Genomic DNA, 20459 nt, shown 5'->3' on the forward strand with positions numbered 1-20459 from the left:
ACTGTTTTAGTAGCTCTTAACAGCCAAACAAGTGTAAAAATAATTGTACATTTAAAAAAAATAATAAAAACAATTCAAAAAAAGATTTTAGCAGAATTGTTGGGTTTTTAAAAAAATACATTGCGATGAAAGTAGTGAATGTTGTTACGGTATTTTTATAGGTTACATATCTATCATTTCCTGCTCCCTGGTCATGATCATCATCATTGTTTTTCCCTTTGCTCTAAGTGGTAACCTTTTATGGCGGAATCACCCCAAAAATGAGGTGTCAGAAATAAATACAAAAACAAACACAAAAACAATACATTGTGATGGAAGTAGTCTTTGTGTGTTACTATGTTATCTCTAAATCTGAATTTGCTGGAGCAATGTAGCTATCGATGATGGCATAGCACAAATACAAAAAAATAAACACTTAGTCTCGTGCGACATGCAGGCGTCTCACATATTGTCATGTTTAAGGTTAGCTTGACCTCCATGTTTTTGTGCCACTTAAGAGGTTCTGCTGCACTTACTGCAGGTATAGATAAGAATTGAAACAGACCTTGGAAAAAAAGCGTCATACTGAGAAGTGTCCTTCTTTTAAGGTAATAAAAGCCCAAGTTAAACTAAACAACAACGTATGACTGAAATAGTGTGTTGGGAGCTCAACAAAAGCACCATAACATCCCTGTTTGTTACAAAAGCAGCTCCCTCCTCCTACACAAGGACACTGATGCATACTAAAGGAAGAGCCAACAGGTCAAATTAACCCCCTACCAAGCCTGCAAGTGTTTATTTTTCCTCCGTTGCCCCAGCAACTGCTGTACCTCGCAGTTGGCTCCTCTTTTGAGGAAGCGGGTCCCGGCAAATTTGCTGGAGCGCCTTGCAAAGAGGGTGATGTGGACCGGGCGGCCATAGATTAGGAGCTCTGTGGTTGCCAGGATTAAGGAGGGAAAATGTAAAGCGGACAACAGCGTGACACGGACAGGTGTTGGTAAACACACCTGCATTTAGTCAATATATAAACCAATTACCAATGGAAGTGACCATAACATTTTCCTCTAGTCCATATGTGTTTACTTTTGTGGTTTTTCTTTTCATTCTTTAATGTTTCCTCATTGTTGTCAATATTTTTTTCCCTTATGCTTTCTCTGCGCCTTTTTGTGCTTCTCGGAAATAATGGCTAGAGACAATCTGTTTCCAGAAATTATCGAAGGGTAGTCTTTGTCAGTGAAGGAGATGAAAGTGAGACATTTTAATCTGCCTCATCAAAAATAATTACATTTCTTATTCATCTTGAAGCATAGTAATTGGTGGATTTTTGTCACTGTGCTCCCTTTAAAAGTTGTGATGTGTAATTGTCTTATAAACCACATCCACAGTGCTTATACAGTAGCTGTTTTAGGAGGAATATCACTAGTATTTAGACAGTATTGAATCAAAAGCTCAGGAAAAAGCTACTTTGGTAAAGACTTGAATCAAAACAAACAAAATGTTTTGTATGCAGATGTCAGATCCGTACACAACGAGAAGCGCCGCGGCTCAAGTGATTAACAATGCAGAGCGTTGCTGCTTTTCTCCCTGCGGATAACTGATGCGAGATGAAGATTATGCAAGCAGCCGTTTTTACAAACCTAATAGTTGGTGTTTAATTGCCATCTTGCTTTTCGACAAACAAAACGCAAATTATTTTTCCCAGCGGTCAGACGGTGAATTGCGGGGGGGTATCAACGAGCCCCGATGGAGAGCATGTGTCAACAAGGTTTGGAGTAGATTGAGGCTTGGAGCAATACAGGACAATGTTTGAAATGGCATGTGTTAACAACAGTTGTCTTGCCTGAGTAGGGAAATAATCGCATACGGTATGAATATAAAAAGCATTTAGCAAGAATGGCAGACTACTAATGTTCCACAATAGTTCTGTTGGGAAGGGTAGTGTCATTATACTATCATACTGTGTGGGTGGTCTTAGACTTAGACAAACTTTAATGATCCACAAGGGAAATTGTCTTATTTTCATGCCAGAGCCTTCTCCTCGAAACTCCGCCCTGATCGAGGCTACCCCAAATATAACTTAGAACTTTACGCTACATTTTAAAATTAGAAATGGCATGTATATGTACTGGATCCGGTGCCCACCACTAGTGACAAAGCATAATCGTAATGTAAGACATTTTCATTTTGTAAATGTAGTTAAACCGGATGTATGCTTTCATTATGAAGCCATAAAAGTGTGTGATTGGTTTCAGAAAGTGTCTTGACATGTTTTGACGTTGGAAAGTCTCCTTTCGACCTCCTGCCGACCATCTTTCATTTCTGTTGAGCTTTTATGTCATTTTACGTACTTAATCAGTCACAGTAACAATGTAAATGGTATGTTATCACTGCACCTTAATCGTAATCTAAACACGGAAGGTAAACACCAACCACCTGAACTACGCGTGCAGCAGGCGTTTGCTGCAGGGATGTCGCCTCTTCTCACGGCAAAAAATTGGCCTTTCTTGTCGGGAGAACAACTTGCCATGGCTTTGAACCTGAATATTTCCATAAGGTAGACGACTTTCCTACACCTTAACCATGTAAAGAAATATTGGCTGACGTAACTTAGACTTCCTTTACAATAACAATACGTAACAATGGCAAACTTTGTCACAATCTTCTGACATTCCAAACAACTTGTTTACATCAAGGCAAAATTGTTGTTATACAACAACCAGAGGCCCAAGAACGAATTGCTCTCTTCTAAAGAACATAGATTAGTCAAGAGACAGACAGTTAGATTACCTGATCAGAGAAATGTAATCCACATTCCTTAGAAGAATACAATGCCCAGGGCAAATCTAGCTAATCTCAAACAGGCAATGGTCAGGGGCCGTACTTATCAAGCTTCTTAGAATTACTCCTAAGAAGTCTGCTAAGAGTTGACTTAAGAGTAAATAAATTCTTCGCTGAAAGCTGCACTTAAAAGTTAGTTATCAAGCGCCTTACTCACACTTTCAGCGAAGTGTAGGACTGAATCTTAAGTGTCACACTCAGAGCTGAATTACGACATTACTATGTGCCGTAAACGGAATTTTAGGTGACGTCATTTCTGTGTCCATAGAAATGACCAATCACGGAAGGGAATCCGTTGTCTAAGAATAAAGAAATATCTTGGAAATATTTAAGTGGACAATGGGAGTGTATATTTTGACAATAAACTACAAAATAATACAAAACAAACTAGTCCCCGCCGGCACTCACGCTACCGCTCCCTCTCTTCTATCGCCCACACACTCACTGACGTCACTCACCTCACGGCCGCACACATACGCTACTGTCATAACATTTTCTTTCCAATTCATTAATTAGGCAACTAATTTGAAACTGGTGTGGGTGGCTCTATATATACTAGCCCACTGCAGACACATGCAGAAATCAACAAGGAATCGAAAAGTATTAAATCTGTGACAAAAATAATATCCGCTCTGTCTAAACAATACCGTTTGATCAGCTGCTCGTCATAAAAAAAAAAAAAAAAATATTGTTCCGTTCCCTGAACGTTCGCGCACGTCTCTCTCGCCTCAGTGCCATCCCCTGCTGGCAACTCCTAACCACTTAAGACACCTCTGAAGGTCTCTTAAATATCGTGGAGAGTACGAGTGATTCTTAGACTTAAGAACATTGATAAAAAGCTTTTATTCTTAAGTTTGAGAGTAGGACTAAATTTCGCAAATTCTCAGGACTTAAGTGTAAAATGGCACTCTAAGAAGCTTGATAAGTACGGCCCCAGATCTTTAAGTAATAAATCATTTTAAATTAATAATTGTATTTCCTATTACAATTTCAATTGTATGTTTTAACTGAGACATGGTTTCACATAAACAGAGCAAATGCAGTTCTGTATGAAACAAGCCCACCTCACGTTAACTATTTTTTTGAGACACGACAATACCAGAGGGGTGGGTGTTGGTGCGATGTTCAGGGAAAATATCTGCACCCACAAATTATTTGGGGTTTTTTCATCATTTGAGTAATGGAGGTAAAACAATCATCCTTATTTTATATTACTATTTACAAACTATCACAAAATTCTAATTTATGATTGTATGGAATTACTTTCAGTTGTGTGCACTGACTTTGACTCTTTTATATCACAGGGGACTTAAATATGCATTTGGGTGTAGCCAATGACAGGCATGCTAAATAACTCAGTGCTGTCCTTGAAATGTTTAGTCTAACTAAGCATGTAAATGAGCCCACCCACAGCAGAGGCCACACTCTTGATTTGATCATTACTAAGGGTCTTGCTATTTCAAACTAGAATGTGTTTTCTTTGACTTGTCTGTTAGACCCAAACCAGCGGTTGCGTCTGCGGTTGTTAGGGAGGTGCTCATAAATGACAGCATATGGACACAGTTTGTGGAAATTATTAGGTTTGAAAACACCCCTTATGCTAACGTTGATGATCCGTTGAACTCATATACATCAAGTGTTGTAGATGTTTTGGACATCATTTCTCCTGTTAAGGCTAAAATGTTTAAAAGTATGCAAAAGGCGCTATTGAGTGGGATAAAGACGATCTGGGCACAGACAAAAAGGGAGTGCCGCGGGGCCTACTGGAAATGGCGCAAATCTAAGCTCCAAACTCATTATGAGATTTACAAAGAAAAGTGAAATGTGTTCAACCAGACTTTGCGTAGAACAAAGGAAAAATATTTTTCTGAAATCATCATTAACTTTAGTAACAACTCTTGTGTCCTTTTTGCTGCGGTAAACATATTAACAAACCCTCCAATTTCACTTCCAATAGAACTATTTTCTACATCTAAATGCGATGAGTTTGCAAAATTCATTCATGATAAAGTTCAAGGCATTAAAAATACAATAATTCCTGTGAAACAAATAGCTACTCTGCAGCCAGCTAGTCAATGAGAGCTGGCACATTTCACTCTGGTGACTGGAAAAACAGTTGAAGAGATCATCCACAGTCTGAGTCCATCAACATGCTGCCTTGATGAGCTACCCACTAAAGTCTCAGTCTAGGTTCTGCTGGACCTGAGCGCTGTCTTTGACACAGTTGACCACACTATCTTAATACAGAGGTTAGAAAACTGGGTGGGAATATCTGGTTCTGCTCTTAACTGGTTCAAGTCGTATCTCGATCACAGGACATACTTTGTTGAAATTGGTAACTGTGCGTCTGAGCAAATGGCTATGACCCGTGGGGTTCCTCAGGGCTCAATTCTGAGACCTCTATAGTTCAACTTGTACATGCTGCCACTAGGTCGGCTAATACACAGCTTCAATGTGTCCTACCACAACTACGCAGATGCCACTCAGACCTACAAGTCACTGACGGCAGGTGAACGTCTGTTTGTTGATTCACTTTGTTGCTGCATGCAACAGATCAGTGTGTGGATGAAAAACAATTTTCTTCAGCTAAACTCACACAAAACTGATATCATTGTCTTTGGCCCACAGAAGCGAAGAGAAAATATTATTAGTCACCTTGAGACTAATAATGTCTTGCTCAAGGACACAACAAACGTGACGAGGTTGGTAGAAGGTGGGATTGAACCAGGAACCCTCAGGTTGCTGGCACGGCCACTCTCCCAACCTCGCCACACCGTCCCGTGTAGATCAGTGGTCCCCAACCACCGGGCCACGGCCCGGTACCGGTCCGTGGACCAATTGGTACCGGGCCACACAAGAAATATATATATATATATATATTTATTTTTATTAAATCAAGATAAAAAACACAACATATACATTATATATCAATATAGATCAATACAGTCTGCAGGGATATAGTCCGTAAGCACACGTGATTGTATTTCTTTATGACAAAAAAAACCCAAAAAAAACCCCATTTGCTTCAATGAGTAAAATACGGACACTGTATTGCGCCAGCGCACAAGAGAGCAGTGTGCCTGTTGGTGATCTAGCTTGCACTGCCGGTGATGTGGATTGTGTGGGCGCGCGTGTGGGTGTGGGAGAAAAAAAAAGCTGGCTCAGAAAAACAATGACAAAGTGGAAAGAGAGCAAAGAGCTCCGAGAAGATGATAGAAGCCCCTTTTCTAACTTTGTTCAGTGTTTCACTATGGGATATCGCCTTGGGAAGGTGCAATGACACAACATCTGTCAGGATGACAGACAGGCCCGTCTGTGCGCGGGCCGTGCCCCTCCATATAACACAGCGAACCCGTCCCTCCAAATCATTCTCACTTTCTTTACGTGAGGGATCTATACCAAGCTCCTTCAGCTGGTCCAAGCTAACAGTGGATAGCTGTTTACTGTTCTAAGACGAGCCATCCGGGTAAAGTCGCGAATGCGGTCATCTACATCAGCTACGGACAGCTTATTATTGTGTTATTGTATTGTTTTGTTCACTGGTCTCGGCGCAGCGGCCGTGTCGTGACGAGCTGTTTCCTTTCAAGTACTCGGTATTAATTCATCAGTGCAGTTAGCCAAGTGTAACGTTACACCCGAAAGATTTTGTGTTAAGGCGGCTTTGTCGTTCCAGCTAGCATTTCCTTGCTAACCGGACAAATTTGTGGAACGCTGTTAACGCGTTGCGGCAAACAGACTCTCTTGTGCTAAACTAACTCGGGCTAACTCTCCGCAGTAGCGACTGAGCCAATCTTCCTGCATGATGTCAGCGGCTTCGGTGTCCACCAAAGGACAGTGCACTAAAGCTAAGAGGCTGCATCCTATTTGTGTCCTGCGTCATGCGGGCCCACGTCTCAGGCAAGGACCCTTACCCAATGTGCAAAGCCTGCATGGGCACTAAACATGTTCAGACATCCCTGGCAGACCCCCAGTCATGCCATAACTGTGCATCACTGCCGGAAAAGCTACTGGAAAGAAGCCTCAGAGTGGCTGTGTAAGATGGTCAGGACCCATGTTTCCCCGGACCCTCACCTAAGACCACAGATGTCGCCCATCCTCCGCAAGCTACTATGAACTGGGCGGACATGAAGGACAATGATCTTTCGGGCATGTCACCACTCTTTCAGGACCTCCTCGAGGTGGACCCGGGAGCTAAGGATGAAGATGGCGACACCAATTTTGAGCTCCTCAATATGGATGAGATGGAGGAGGTGGAGGGAGATGACCCCACCTTTCCTGTTGACTATCCAGGCACCCCAGGAGACAGCCATCAGTATGATGTTTGTAAGTGGGCTGCTTCTAAGATAGGCATCCAGTGGCCTGACATCCAGGATGCAGAAGGGCTCCCCGTAGTCCAGCCGCCGTACCAGCATGTATGAGGAGATGAGCCGTTATTGGATTACAAGAGCAAGCTTCCCACTAAGGGCTGCTCTGAATTGGAGATTCACAAGATTGGTGAGTTGGAGCTTCACTCTAACTGTCGGTCCATGTCGCCATCTCCTCTAATATTAGTTTCAGGGCCACAGTTGATTCAGTGTCACCCATTACTATCACCCGTGTTAAAAATAATAGTTTGTGCAACCGCAGCCATGCCAAGAACTGAGGGCGATTTGAAACCAAAACAAATAAAGTGTCATTGTCCCGCTTGGCCGCAAGGCGAAGCTCATGCTCCACCTGTGGCAGAGTTGTGTATATAGAGAGTATGGCCAACCCGGTTTCAGGCGCTCTCCTCAATGATTGACTCAGTAAAACAAAGATAATGCTATTTAGTAACAGCAGAAGAAAAAGTCAAACACAAATACAAATACACAAAGTAGACATAGAAAGATTAAAATAAATCAAATGTTGGATGTAATAATAAATGATAATGGATCAATAACGTTTGTTATTTGTCAAAAAGCACAGTGATTCCAACCCAAAGCTAATGTAAATTTTGTCAAAATGAGGGTAATAAGTTATTTTTTGGTCATTCTGTGTATTTTTTTAAACTTTTATTGCACCGTCAGGTGCATGCTATGCTGGTCACTAAACACTGCATGAATGTAGCAGCAGAGTGCATCAAATACGGCTGCAAAATTATACTTTGACGAAATAAAAGCACATTCTACTGTAAGTTTATGTGCTGAAGTATGTTTACAACTATATTTTGGACTTTTTATTTTGGTTAATTTTGTGGGGAAAATGTAACGTCAGAACAACAACAATTGCATGCTTCCGGACACAGCCGCACACGTCCTTGGTAGCAAAGATGGCGCCTCTCTCTATACATGGCTCTGACATGTGGCACACAGTTGCCTTCTGTTGTAAGAGGTGATGCCAGAGAGGTTTAAAGTAGAGATATCCGATAATATCGGCCTGCCGATATTATCGGCCGATATATGCGTTAAAATGTAATATCGGAAATTATCGGTATCGTTTTTTTTTATTATCGGTATCGTTTTTTTTTTTTTTTTTTTTTTTATTAAATCAACATAAAAAACACAAGATACACTTACAATTAGTGCACCAACCCAAAAAACCTCCCTCCCCATTTACACCCATTCACACAAAAGGGTTGTTTCTTTCTGTTATTAATATTCTGGTTCCTACATTATATATCAATATATATCAATACAGTCTGCAAGGGATACAGTCCGTAAGCACACATGATTGTGCGTGCTGCTGGTCCACTACTAAACTTTAACAGTTAATTTTACTAATTTTCATTCATTACTAGTTTCTATGTAACTGTTTTTATATTGTTGTACTTTCTTTTTTATTCAAGAAAATGTTTTTAATTTATTTATCTTATTTTACTATTTTTTTTTAAAAAGTACCTTATCTTCACCATACCTGGTTGTCCAAATTAGGCATAATAATGTGTTAATTCCACGACTGCATATATCGGTTGATATCAGTATCGGTTGATATCGGTATCTGTAATTAAAGAGTTGGACAATATCGGAATATCGGATATCGGCAAAAAGCCATTATCGGACATCCCTAGTTTAAAGGTCCATGCTTTCAACAGAGTGTTTACTTTAGAAGTACTAGAGGGGTGGGCACATGTTTTACAAGCCGAAATTACACCTCTTTTGAGCAAATAGGTGATCAGAGCCGTTCCGCAAGAAGTGAAACATCAGAGCTTCTACTCTAGTTACTTCCTAGTTCCAAAGAAAGGAGAAGCTTCGGGAGGTTAAACAAACATCTACAATAGGTACAATTTCAGAATGTTGACACACAAAGTTCTATGCCGTTTCATTCAGATAGGCGATTGATTCACAAAAATTGACTTGTCAAATGCATACTTCCGCATTTTGATTTACCCCACGCACAGGATGTTTTTGAGATTTGCCCACTAAGACATAGTTTTCGGGTATCAAACAATCAATGCAAAGACTATATTTTGCTGTACATACATTGTATATGTGACAATAAAAATCTCCTTCTTCTGCTTCTATTCCATTCGAGCTGTCTTTAGCACTGAGGCTGTTCATCAAGTGTGTGGATATGTTCGCGCACAAAGTCAGGCCGTCATTGATTCCACGTCGGTGATAAATCACCTCGGGGATTTCGGTTTCACAATAAACTGGACAAAGAGCCAGGTGGAACCAACACAGTGTATAAAGAATCTGGGTCTCAACATAAACTCCCTGTCTTATTGTGTTATGCTGTCAGACGAAAGGTTAACGTGTCTTAAATAATGTCTCTCCCAATTTGTCGGGGAAAGGTTGTGTCGTTTCGACAATGCCTGCGCCTACTTGGCCTGATGGCATCAGTGATATCTGCAGTGCATCTGTGGCTTTAGATGATGAGGGATTTTCAGCGCTTAGTTGCAGCACTGTGTGTGTGTGTGTCTGCTTCGTCATCTTGCACGTAGGGTGGTGGCAGTGACAGCCCTGCGACCGTGGACTGACATCACTCACATTGCACCAAACATCCCGCTAGGGTATCGGGACAGTGTCGTTCAGGGTTACCAACGGATGCATCCCTGTCAGCCTGGGGAGCGACGTTGATGGCCAGAACTGTGAGTGGTTCTTGGAGTCTGGAATTGGCTAAGCTTCACATACAGTAAATGTATTGGAGCTTGTGGCTGTTTTTCTGGCTCTACAGCATATTTTGCTGTATCTCATGGTTCAGCATGTTTTGGTAAAATACGGACAACACGACTATGATGGCGTATATCAATTGCCACACAGTGGCGTGTCGCTACGCTTATAAAGGCTGGCACAGTGGGTGCTGTAATGGATCAGCACGAGGCTCCTGCCTCTTAAGGCGACTCATGTTCCATTTAAAAAAAAGCAGTTTTCCTGAACCAGTGCAATTCTACTGGCAGCCCGGGGGCCAATTCTGGCCTGGGAATGACACCATAACCGCCCCACAAAGATATTTGCAGCAAATTCCTAAAAACACTAGAGTGCTCTTGTTGTTTAGAGGAACATGAACCATTTGTATCGACATTTCATTGATCATTTTATGTACATTTTAACCTTGCTGGCAAACAAAGAACACTGTGGCCAAATTTGTGATTTAACTGAGGCGTTCCTCAAAATATCTCTTGAAGTCCTCTTCTTTTTGTCAGTTACAATTTTTTTTTCGTCATGTCATTTGTGTAACTAAGGTGACGTTGTAGCTTGTTTACTTCAGATGCAGTCAGTAGTCATTAGTTCAACTTCTTTAGTTACACTAGTAGAGTTCCTCAAGCTTCCATTTTAGGTCCTGTCATCATTTCAGCTATTCAACTGGTGGCCTGTGAGTTCAGTTTAAAATATTTGTGAGAGTCGAGACTCACATTTTTAAAAAAACACTAGAGTGCTGTCATAGAGATGATCTTTGACTAGCTTTTATAAAGAAGGTCCTTAAAAACAGCAGAGCGCTCCACTAACGCTGACAAAATAAATACACCAAAATCAAATGACAACTGTAGAGAACCCCCTGGATCTCTGGAATATACAAAATAAGACTAACAGGGAAGGGAGAAGTCCGGACCTCTGGTCCTTAGCATTCTGGAAATGTGGCCCCTGCTCTATACTGTATGCCTATAATTGTTTCTTAATGTGCAAAATTGAATTATAAATGTGTTTGATAATGTTAAGAGACATATTATAGAGTTTAAAGTATAATATATAGAAGACAATATAACATACATCCATAAACGTGGATGCATATGCAAAAGTGCAATATATTTATCTGTACAGTAATCTATTTATTTATATCTGCACCTTGTTGATTTTTTATCCTGCACTACCATGAGCTAATGCAATTAAATGTTGTTCTTATATGTACTGTAGAGTTCAAATTTGAATGACAATAAAAAGGAAGTCTAAGTCTAAGTCTATATAGGCATTTTTAGGGCTTTCTATGGAGGTATTTGTTATTCATCATTCAAGGCATGGGCCTTGCAATTTAACCTCTGCGAATGATGAGGATCGATTGTATTTGACGAACAGTAGGCTCTTCATTGGCAAGGCTCTATTTCTCTGCACAGTGTTTTTGCATAATCCTGTGAACTAACTATTAAAAAACAGGTTTTAAATCATAGCTGCTCAGTAAGCACTACACGTAAGCAGTATTAAACAAAGGTGATGTGTTCAAAGGATACTGGACTGTCCACAAAAGCCGTGGATTATATACATGAGCCAGTCGTGATGCACGATGTCCTTGACGCGCTCCAGCAACTTCCCGTTCCACACATACTTGTAGTATGGCTCGTTGCGGAGGCCGTAAATCACTGTGGCAGAAGACACAGATAGACCTTACTTTTTTTTCTTACACAACTGCTGAAATAACCTTTGAAGCTCCAATGTGTTTTATCTACCTACATAGAAGAGGAGCTTCCACTTCTACCTACCTTGCGTCGGCAGCCCTTCGTCTTCAAATATGTCAAAGCTGTCCAGTTTGCCCCGCTGATTCGCTTCATCTTCGGCGGACGAGGCTGCCGACGACCATAACTCGTAAGGCCTCTGCAACAGAGTAAGGTTGTGTTGCAGCGAGTGGCTCAGGTCGTAGCTGTAGCTGTGGAGGTGCAACAACAATGTTGTTTTAAACTATTAATTCAAGATGTTTTACATTGTATTAAGCTAAAAGACAGAAAGGACAACAGTAAGCATCTTACCTGAAGTAAAAGTTACTCGACAGGTCCACGTTTTGAAAAATTCGCACATATCTGGGAAAACATTTTGAAGAGGCCTCAGGTAAATCACATGATCTGTTTCATGTGTGACATACTGTATGACAAGACTGAGGAGAAGATTCTACCTGGCTTCATCAGGATGCGTGACTCGAACAGAGTCATTAGGAATGTAGATCATGCTGATGTCCTCAATTTTGTATATGGAATGGCCCCCGATGTCGGCCATCTTCCTGCGTTTGGTGATCAAAATTATGTAGTAGCCCTCGAGGAAACGTACAAAGCCTGTCAGAGGAAAATAAACTCAAAGCTTTGAATCATTACTACTACCCCTCTACAGCACATTTAGAAGAATCCAACCTATTACTTTGACTGGGCTTTTTAAGTTTGGTCTAAAGCTCTTTACTGGTCATACTCAGAAAACACGGGGAAAAATAATAAAAGGTGCACAATAAAAGGTGTTGTGACTCAGTGACTTAAGCCACAAGCAGTCCAGGGCCAAGAAATAGCACAAGGGCACAGACGGCAAAAGGGGGAGATACAAATGTCAGAATGTGTCTGTGTCAGAAGCCCATCTAGTTAAAGGGTCAAAAATGATGTATGCTACAAAAAAAAGTAGTATCTGAACTTACAAGCACAATTGGTTCAACGACCGAGCTCATGACTCAAAACACTAGTATCTGAAATTAGCCCCGCACATTGAAATTCATTTAAATCAGTTTAATCTGTGCATGTGCCCCGTAATCACCACAATTTGACGTTACCTTTTAAAAAAATTAATTCATTTTAAGAAAAAAATAAATAAATAGCGTGTACTACATACAACTACAGTAGTTTTATGAAATAATGTAATAATATTGTACTGACTAATTGGTGTACCCTTCGGGCTGTTTCTCCGTTGTGTAACAATAAGAGCTGTGTTCAGTGTTTATGCTAAATAGATATTTTTGGGTGACAAACCTGGGAGGTCAGAGTGGACAGTAACCGACATGTACAGTTTGTCTCCCCAGTGAGCAAGTTGCTCACTCATCCAGTTTGTAGAGTCACAACTTGGCCTGGACCGGTAACAAATTTTGCTGCACGATATATTGACCAATAAACGATATTATTATCAACATTATTTTGAGACCAAATGAATTAGTAAGGATAATACATAATAATAATTCAAGTACAGCATTTCAAATGCAATGAACTTGTATTTCTTGTATATTTTAACATTGTAATTGTAAATAAATGTAACCTTCTAAATATCCAGGTTATAGTGCTGCGATTTGGCTGCCTCTACACAGTTGGTCATATGTTTTCTGGTTTGTTTTTCTGATTCGGTGGGTGTCGTCTGCATCTTCTTCTTACTAATAACTTTGACAGTTCTAGTGGTTAGAGGGCAGAATTGGGTCGATCTCCGGCTGTGGGTTGCGTACAATTACTACCAGCGTCAGGAATGCTTGTAAATCAAATGTATGCTCGCATGATAAAAAAAACAAGAAAATGCTAGTGTCAAGATACTCGTAAGTTAGGGTACTTGTAAGTTGAGGAACCACAATCATTTATCTTATCTTACTAGACTGTATTTTCCTCAAACAGTGGCATGTCCTGTAATAGACACTGTGCCCAAATCTTATTCAGCATCCACAGAGAGAAATTAAACCATATAGCTTTGTAAAACTAAAGTTAATTGATTTTCTTATTCTTATTTATTTAAATTACATATATTTAAAAATTAAATTTAAGGAAAGAAAATACAAAACAAATGTGGCAAAACATATACGGCATCTGTGAAGCTGTTATTTATTCGTAATTGTTTTAATAAAGGTTATTATTTTTCATTATTTCATTAAATGAAAGAATACAATTAAACCATGTGGCAAATAAATATGGCATCTGTAAATCTAAGGATTTTGGGGAAGTTTTAAATGAAAAGTGATGGGGCTGTGTATATAATATACAGGGGTACTTCAACTTACAAGTACGAGATACTACAAGATACGAGCTGTGTCTTGTTTTTTTGTTGTGCTTTAAATTGTGAGCATAATTTGAGTCACGAGCCTCCCCGCTATCAGTCGTAGTAGTAATTGCCCTACAACCACAGGAACTGAGAAAGCTAGTGAGAAGCCGAAAAATCGGACGACTGAATCGGAGAAACAAACTATTAAAAACATCTCCTGTCGGTTAGCCCAGGTTTTTTTTTAACCTTTTGGATCTCAGGGCCCAACTTTTCCACTACAGTGGGGTCTGGGGACCACTTAAATATTAACACTAACTTGAATTGAATCGTATCCAATACTTATATCTAACCTACTAACAGTTTGCAACCTGGTCAAATGATATGAAACCATGTGTTAATCACAAATACTTTTGTCTAATACATAAACCTTGGGCTTAAGTCAGACTGATTTGAAAAATAAGTACTAACCAAATATACAAACCCCGTTTCCATATGAGTTGGGAAATTGTGTTAGATGTAAATATAAACGGAATACAATGATTTGCAAATCATTTTCAACCCATATTCAGTTGAATATGCTACAAAGACAACATATTTGATGTTCAAACTGATAAACTTTTTTTTTTTTGCAAATAATCATTAACTTTAGAATTTGATGCCAGCAACACGTGACAAAAAAGTTGGGAAAGGTGGCAATAGATACTGATAAAGTTGAGGAATGCTCATCAAACACTTATTTGGAACATCCCACAGGTGAACAAGCAAATTGGGAACCGGTGGGTGCCATGATTGGGTATAAAAGTAGATTCCATGAAATGCTCAGTCATTCACAAACAAGGATGGGGCGAGGGTCACCACTTTGTCAACAAATGCGTGAGCAAATTGTTGAACAGTTTAAGAAAAACCTTTCTCAACCAGCTATCGCAAGGAATTTAGGGATTTCACCATCTACGGTCCATAATATCATCAAAGGGTTCAGAGAATCTGGAGAAATCACTGCACGTAAGCATCTAAGCCCGTGACCTTCGATCCCTCAGGCTGTACTGCATCAACAAGCGACATCAGTGTGTAAAGGATATCACCACATGGGCTCAGGAACACTTCAGAAACCCACTGTCAGTAACTACAGTTGGTCGCTACATCTGTAAGTGCAAGTTAAAACTCTCCTATGCAAGGCGAAAACCGTTTATCAACAACACCCAGAAACGCCGTCGGATTCGCTGGGCCTGAGCTCATCTAAGATGGACTGATACAAAGTGGAAAAGTGTTCTGTGGTCTGACGAGTCCACATTTCAAATTGTTTTTGGAAACTGTGGACGTTGTGTCCTCCGGACCAAAGAGGAAAAGAACCATCCGGATTGTTATAGGCGCAAAGTTGAAAAGCCAGCATCTGTGATGGTATGGGGGTGTATTAGTGCCCAAGACATGGGTAACTTACACATCTGTGAAGGCGCCATTAATGCTGAAAGGTACATACAGGTTTTGAAGCAACATATGTTGCCATCCAAGCAACGTTACCATGGACGCCCCTGCTTATTTCAGCAAGACAATGCCAAGCCACATGTTACATCAACGTGGCTTCATAGTAAAAGAGTGCGGGTACTAGACTGGCCTGCCTGTAGTCCAGACCTGTCTCCCATTGAAAATGTGTGGCGCATTATGAAGCCTAAAATACCACAACGGAGACCCCCGGACTGTTGAACAACTTAAGCTGTACATCAAGCAAGAAAGGGAAATAATTCCACCTCAGAAGCTTAAAAAATGTGTCTCCTCAGTTCCCAAACCTTTACTGAGTGTTGTTAAAAGGAAAGGCCATGTAACACAGTGGTGAACATGCCCTTTCCCAACTACTTTGGCACGTGTTGCAGCCATGAAATTCTAAGTTAATTATTATTTGCAAAAAATAAGTAAAGTTTATGAGTTTGAACATCAAATATGTTGTCTTTGTAGTTCATTCAATTGAATATGGGTTGAAAAGGATTTGCAAATGATTGTATTCCGTTTATATTTACATCTAAGACAATTTCCCAACTCATATGGAAACGGGGTTTGTACTAAACAAGAAGGTACCCATAAATAACTAACACAAATTAAATGTATATACCATTATGGTAAAATAAACTAAATCAATAATGAATAAGTTTCTTAACTAAACTGTCAATAAAATGAAAGTGCAAATGAAAATACAGCTTTACCACTTTAGTCATAATTTGTGCGCTGAAGAAACATACATGGCTTTAGCTGTAGACTTCTTCTGTTTGTTTGAGAATGACATTACTGTCATAAGTGGTGTAAAAGTGTAATACAATAGAGTACCGCTGCAGCCCACATGGACCACAGTTGAGAAACAGATATTTTTTAGCGTCCTTGTAGGGGGCGCTCGAGGCCCAACAATGGGCCCTGCCCTGTGGTTAAGAAACACTTGGTCAGCCGACCCGACGAGTCAGCCCAATGGTAGCACCGTCAGTCCACATCACACAAGCTGCAGCCAGCCTCCCCGGCATGCAGCCAAAAACGCACATGTATCCTTGAAAATATTGAGAAGCTGCCGATGCTGTGTTTGACATGTTTCAGTTCGTTCTGTCTCGTCCTGACTCTGCAAATTAAACGATTGAGCCTTACACTTGGTACACATACAAAGCTTGCCGTCATCTCAGACCTCTCCGGTCCGTCACTCAAAGTTGTCTCTTTGCAACATGACCAACGATAACTGTTCCTATTGTAACACAGCAGAGAAGCAGCCTGTATGAGACACCTATAAAAGTCCACTTTACAAGGTAAATGCTGAACAACATAAAAACATTTTCATAAAACTACTACAGTTGTTTTTAGTTGTTGAAACAATATTTCTGATGAAAGTTTTTATTTTTTTTCCACGGCATGTTGCATGAGAAAATGGTCGTGTTTTGGGGGGCCAAGCACAGATTTAATTTATTTAAATTTAAGATACAAGTATTTTGAGTTACAAACTAATAAGTTAAGGTACCACTGTTGTAACACAATTTACACATTCATTACAAAATTGTATAACAAAAATGTTTGATTATAAATATTATCATTTTAAATTGCCAAATGAGGAAAAAAACTTACTCCCCATAAACACCTGATACTCGACAGTTACGTACATAAACTATAAGGAAATGTATTCAGCATTAGTTTGTTGTGGTTGTATTATGTCAGGGTTTATTACTACTGCCAAGGAAAAAAATATATATTTTGTTTTGCTTCTCCATTATACTCTTGTTTTTTGTTAACAGCTCAACCCTGGTGGAGGTCTGCTTTCTACTAAGTTCCATTCTAGTCTATTTAAGTCCCTTCTAAATTGGCTATGAATAAAACAGCCCTGACTGGAGTTTGTGCAGCATTGTTGCAGAATAAAAATTGCATTCTTGGTATTCCCAATCAATGTGAACTAAAGTAAATCGTGGATATACCAAAAATTCGAATCATTGCAAATCTGCTTGCTTTCTGTGATTATCAACACTGCTATGAAGCTCTCAGAAGATTTTCCAATGAACATCCAAGGACCGAGCTTTTCTGAAAGGTCCAAACATTCTGTCATTGATAGCATGTAATCAGGATTGGCTTGTGTATTCAAAGACATGTTCCTGCGCTGTGTTAACAAATGTAGGTCACCACTTGATCATGAAACGGAGACATGAAGCAGACCCCTCTGCCCTGCTAATTACCTATAGAAACACTTCAATAAAAGGTGTAAGGTTGAGACATATGTTCCCTGAGATGAAGACCAAACACTTGACCTGATTTTTACAACTGAAATCACATCTTCTACACACAATAATCACAAGAACCAGTGTTTCCATCTTCCCATTTTTTTTTGTGGCGATCCACCACAAATAGATCAGGCCATTTCTATTGAAGCGAGCTTGAGTTGCACAGGAACTAGTCAGATGTAGAGTTGGGCTTATTTAAGGAAGTGCTCTGCCTCTTTCTTTTACAGATATCACCTTAGCTATTCAATTTCACTACGCACATAGATTACAGTCCTAAACACTGGGGGCTTTTAATGAAATTGATTTTTTCGCACATAATCTTCAGTCTTCCTTTGGTGCCAAAATTTGTTTGAAAAAATACTGAATTGTTCCAAGACATATAAAGCACCCTCTTTTGAAATGGCTTTTTTAAATTGGCGTGCTATTGAAGACAGTGGTATTGTATCCATTTCATTTTATATTTTAAATCTAAAAGGAGCAAAAGGAAGTTGCATTATGTAGCAACCTGCATTGATTTGCCACCTGGGTCTTTTATTGTATTGTCCCATCTCCAGTGTGTAATATGCAAAAAGCAGGTCAACACCTGCAGCTGGGCACCTAATGATGCTTTGTAGCATGAAGTACACGTTGCCATCTGTGTTAGCCAAATGATTTTTCCTTTGTTGTTGTTGTGCAAGAGCGTGACAAGCGAGTGAAGGGAGGGCACGTACCGACGATGCCAAAGGCTGACACGGCCTTAGACAGGCCAGAGGGACCCTTTTGGGCGATCTTTGTGCGGTTTCCCAAGTCCAGGCGGCCCAGCAACTCACGCACCTCTTGCTGGTTGTATACATGCTAAAGACAAAATAGTAGATTTGAAGGACACAATAAATAGGATTTTGTAGAAAAATCATTAAAAAAGTGTGACAAATATATTGCATTTTCACTGGACTACTTTTCAGCAAAATGAAAATTCAATTGTGAGTCTTACTTTGCTTTGAAAATGCTCTCGCTGTACACCTATACATGTTTTTTTGTTTTTTGGTTTCATTTTAGAAAATCTCTAAATTGGGCCATATTTCCAAAATACTTAGTGTATCAACATGATTTTTTCCTAAAATTAACAAAAAAATAAAAAAATTTCAGGTGACCTCAAAAATATGTCCGTTTTAACATTTCTATGTTCACAATTAAATCCATCCATCCATCCATCTTCTTCCGCTTATCCGAGGTCGGGTCGCAGGGGCAGCAGCCTTAGCAGGGAAGCCCAGATTTCCTCTCCCCAGCCACTACGTCCAACTCTTCCCGGGGGATCCCGAGGCGTTCCCAGGCCAGCCGGGAGACATAGTCTTCCCAACGTGTCCTGGGTCTTCCCCGTGGCCTCCTACCGGTTGGACGTGCCCTAAACACTTCCCTAGGGAGGCGTTCGGGTGGCATCCTGACCAGATGCCCGAACCACCTCATCTGGCTCCTCTTGATATGGAGGAGCAGCGCCTTTACTTTGAGCTCCCCCCGGATGGCAGAGCTTCTCACCCTATCTCTAAGGAAGAGCCCTGCCACCCGGCGGAGGAAACTCATTTCGGCCGCTTGTACCCGTGATCTTGTCCTTTCGGTCATAACCCAAAGCTCATGACCATAGGTGAGGATGGGAACGTAGATCGACCGGTAAATTGAGAGCTTTGCCTTCCGGCTCAGCTCCTTCTTCACCACAACTGATTGATACAGCGTCCGCATTACTGAAGACGCCGCACCGATCCGCCTGTCGATCTCACGATGCACTCTTCCCTCACTCGTGAACAAGACTCCGAGGTACTTGAACTCCTCCACTTGGGGCAGGGTCTCCTCCCCAACCCGAAGATGGCACTCCACCCTTTTCCGGGCGAGAACCATGGACTCGGACTTGGAGGTGCTGATTCTCATCCCAGTCGCTTCACACTCGGCTGCGAACCGATCCAGTGAGAGCTGAAGATCCTGGCCAGATAAAGCCATCAGGACCACATCATCTGCAAAAAGCAGAGACCTAATCCTGCAGCCAAAATAACGGATCCCCTCAACGCCTTGACTGCGCCTAGAAATTCTAACCTACTAACCTTGACTCATGGTTTTCCCTTAGGTGTTTAAAGGGGAACTGCACTTTTTTGAAACACATGACGACGAATGTAAAAAAATTTTTATCCATCCATCTTCTTCCGCTTATCCAGAGTCGAGTCGAGGGGGCAGCAGACTAAGCAGGAAAGCCCAGACTTCCCTCTCCCCAGCCACTTCGTCCAGCTCTTCCCGGAGGATCCCGAGGCGTTCCCAGGCCAGTTGGGAGACATAGTCTTCCCAACGTGTCCTGGGTCTTCCCTGTGGCCTCCTACCGGTCGGACGTGCCTGAAACACCTCCCTAGGGAGGCGTTCGGGTGGCATCCTGACCAGATGCCCGAACCACCTCATCTGGCTCCTCTTGATATGGAGGAGCAGCGCCTTTACTTTGAGCTCCCCCCGGATGGCAGAGCTTCTCACCCTATCTCTAAGGAAGAGCCCTGCCACCCGGCGGAGGAAACTCATTTCGGCCGCTTGTACCCGTGATCTTGTCCTTTCGGTCATAACCCAAAGCTCATGACCATAGGTGAGGATGGGAACGTAGATCGACCGGTAAATTGAGAGCTTTGCCTTCCGGCTCAGCTCCTTCTTCACCACAACTGATTGATACAGCGTCCGCATTACTGAAGACGCCGCACCGATCCGCCTGTCGATCTCACGATGCACTCTTCCCTCACTCGTGAACAAGACTCCGAGGTACTTGAACTCCTCCACTTGGGGCAGGGTCTCCTCCCCAACCCGAAGATGGCAC

At 41.1% G+C, this 20459-nt stretch overlaps 1 protein-coding gene across 1 annotated transcript in view; it reads right to left on the minus strand.

The window, feature by feature from the left end:
* LOC133648499 (polyphosphoinositide phosphatase-like) overlaps nucleotides 1-20459 on the minus strand; it is an 84015-nt gene that overhangs the window by 53021 nt on the left and 10535 nt on the right. Inside the window, exons 4-9 of the mRNA XM_062044661.1 lie at nucleotides 18355-18478; nucleotides 12094-12250; nucleotides 11951-12001; nucleotides 11687-11850; nucleotides 11438-11566; nucleotides 810-910 (exon numbers count right to left, since the gene is read on the minus strand). Coding sequence (XP_061900645.1) covers nucleotides 810-910; nucleotides 11438-11566; nucleotides 11687-11850; nucleotides 11951-12001; nucleotides 12094-12250; nucleotides 18355-18478 — 726 coding nt within the window. The remainder of the gene's footprint in view (nucleotides 1-809; nucleotides 911-11437; nucleotides 11567-11686; nucleotides 11851-11950; nucleotides 12002-12093; nucleotides 12251-18354; nucleotides 18479-20459) is intronic.

The sequence above is a fragment of the Entelurus aequoreus genome, linkage group LG04, assembly GCF_033978785.1.
Source record: "Entelurus aequoreus isolate RoL-2023_Sb linkage group LG04, RoL_Eaeq_v1.1, whole genome shotgun sequence".
Classification (NCBI taxonomy): Eukaryota; Metazoa; Chordata; class Actinopteri; order Syngnathiformes; family Syngnathidae; genus Entelurus; species Entelurus aequoreus.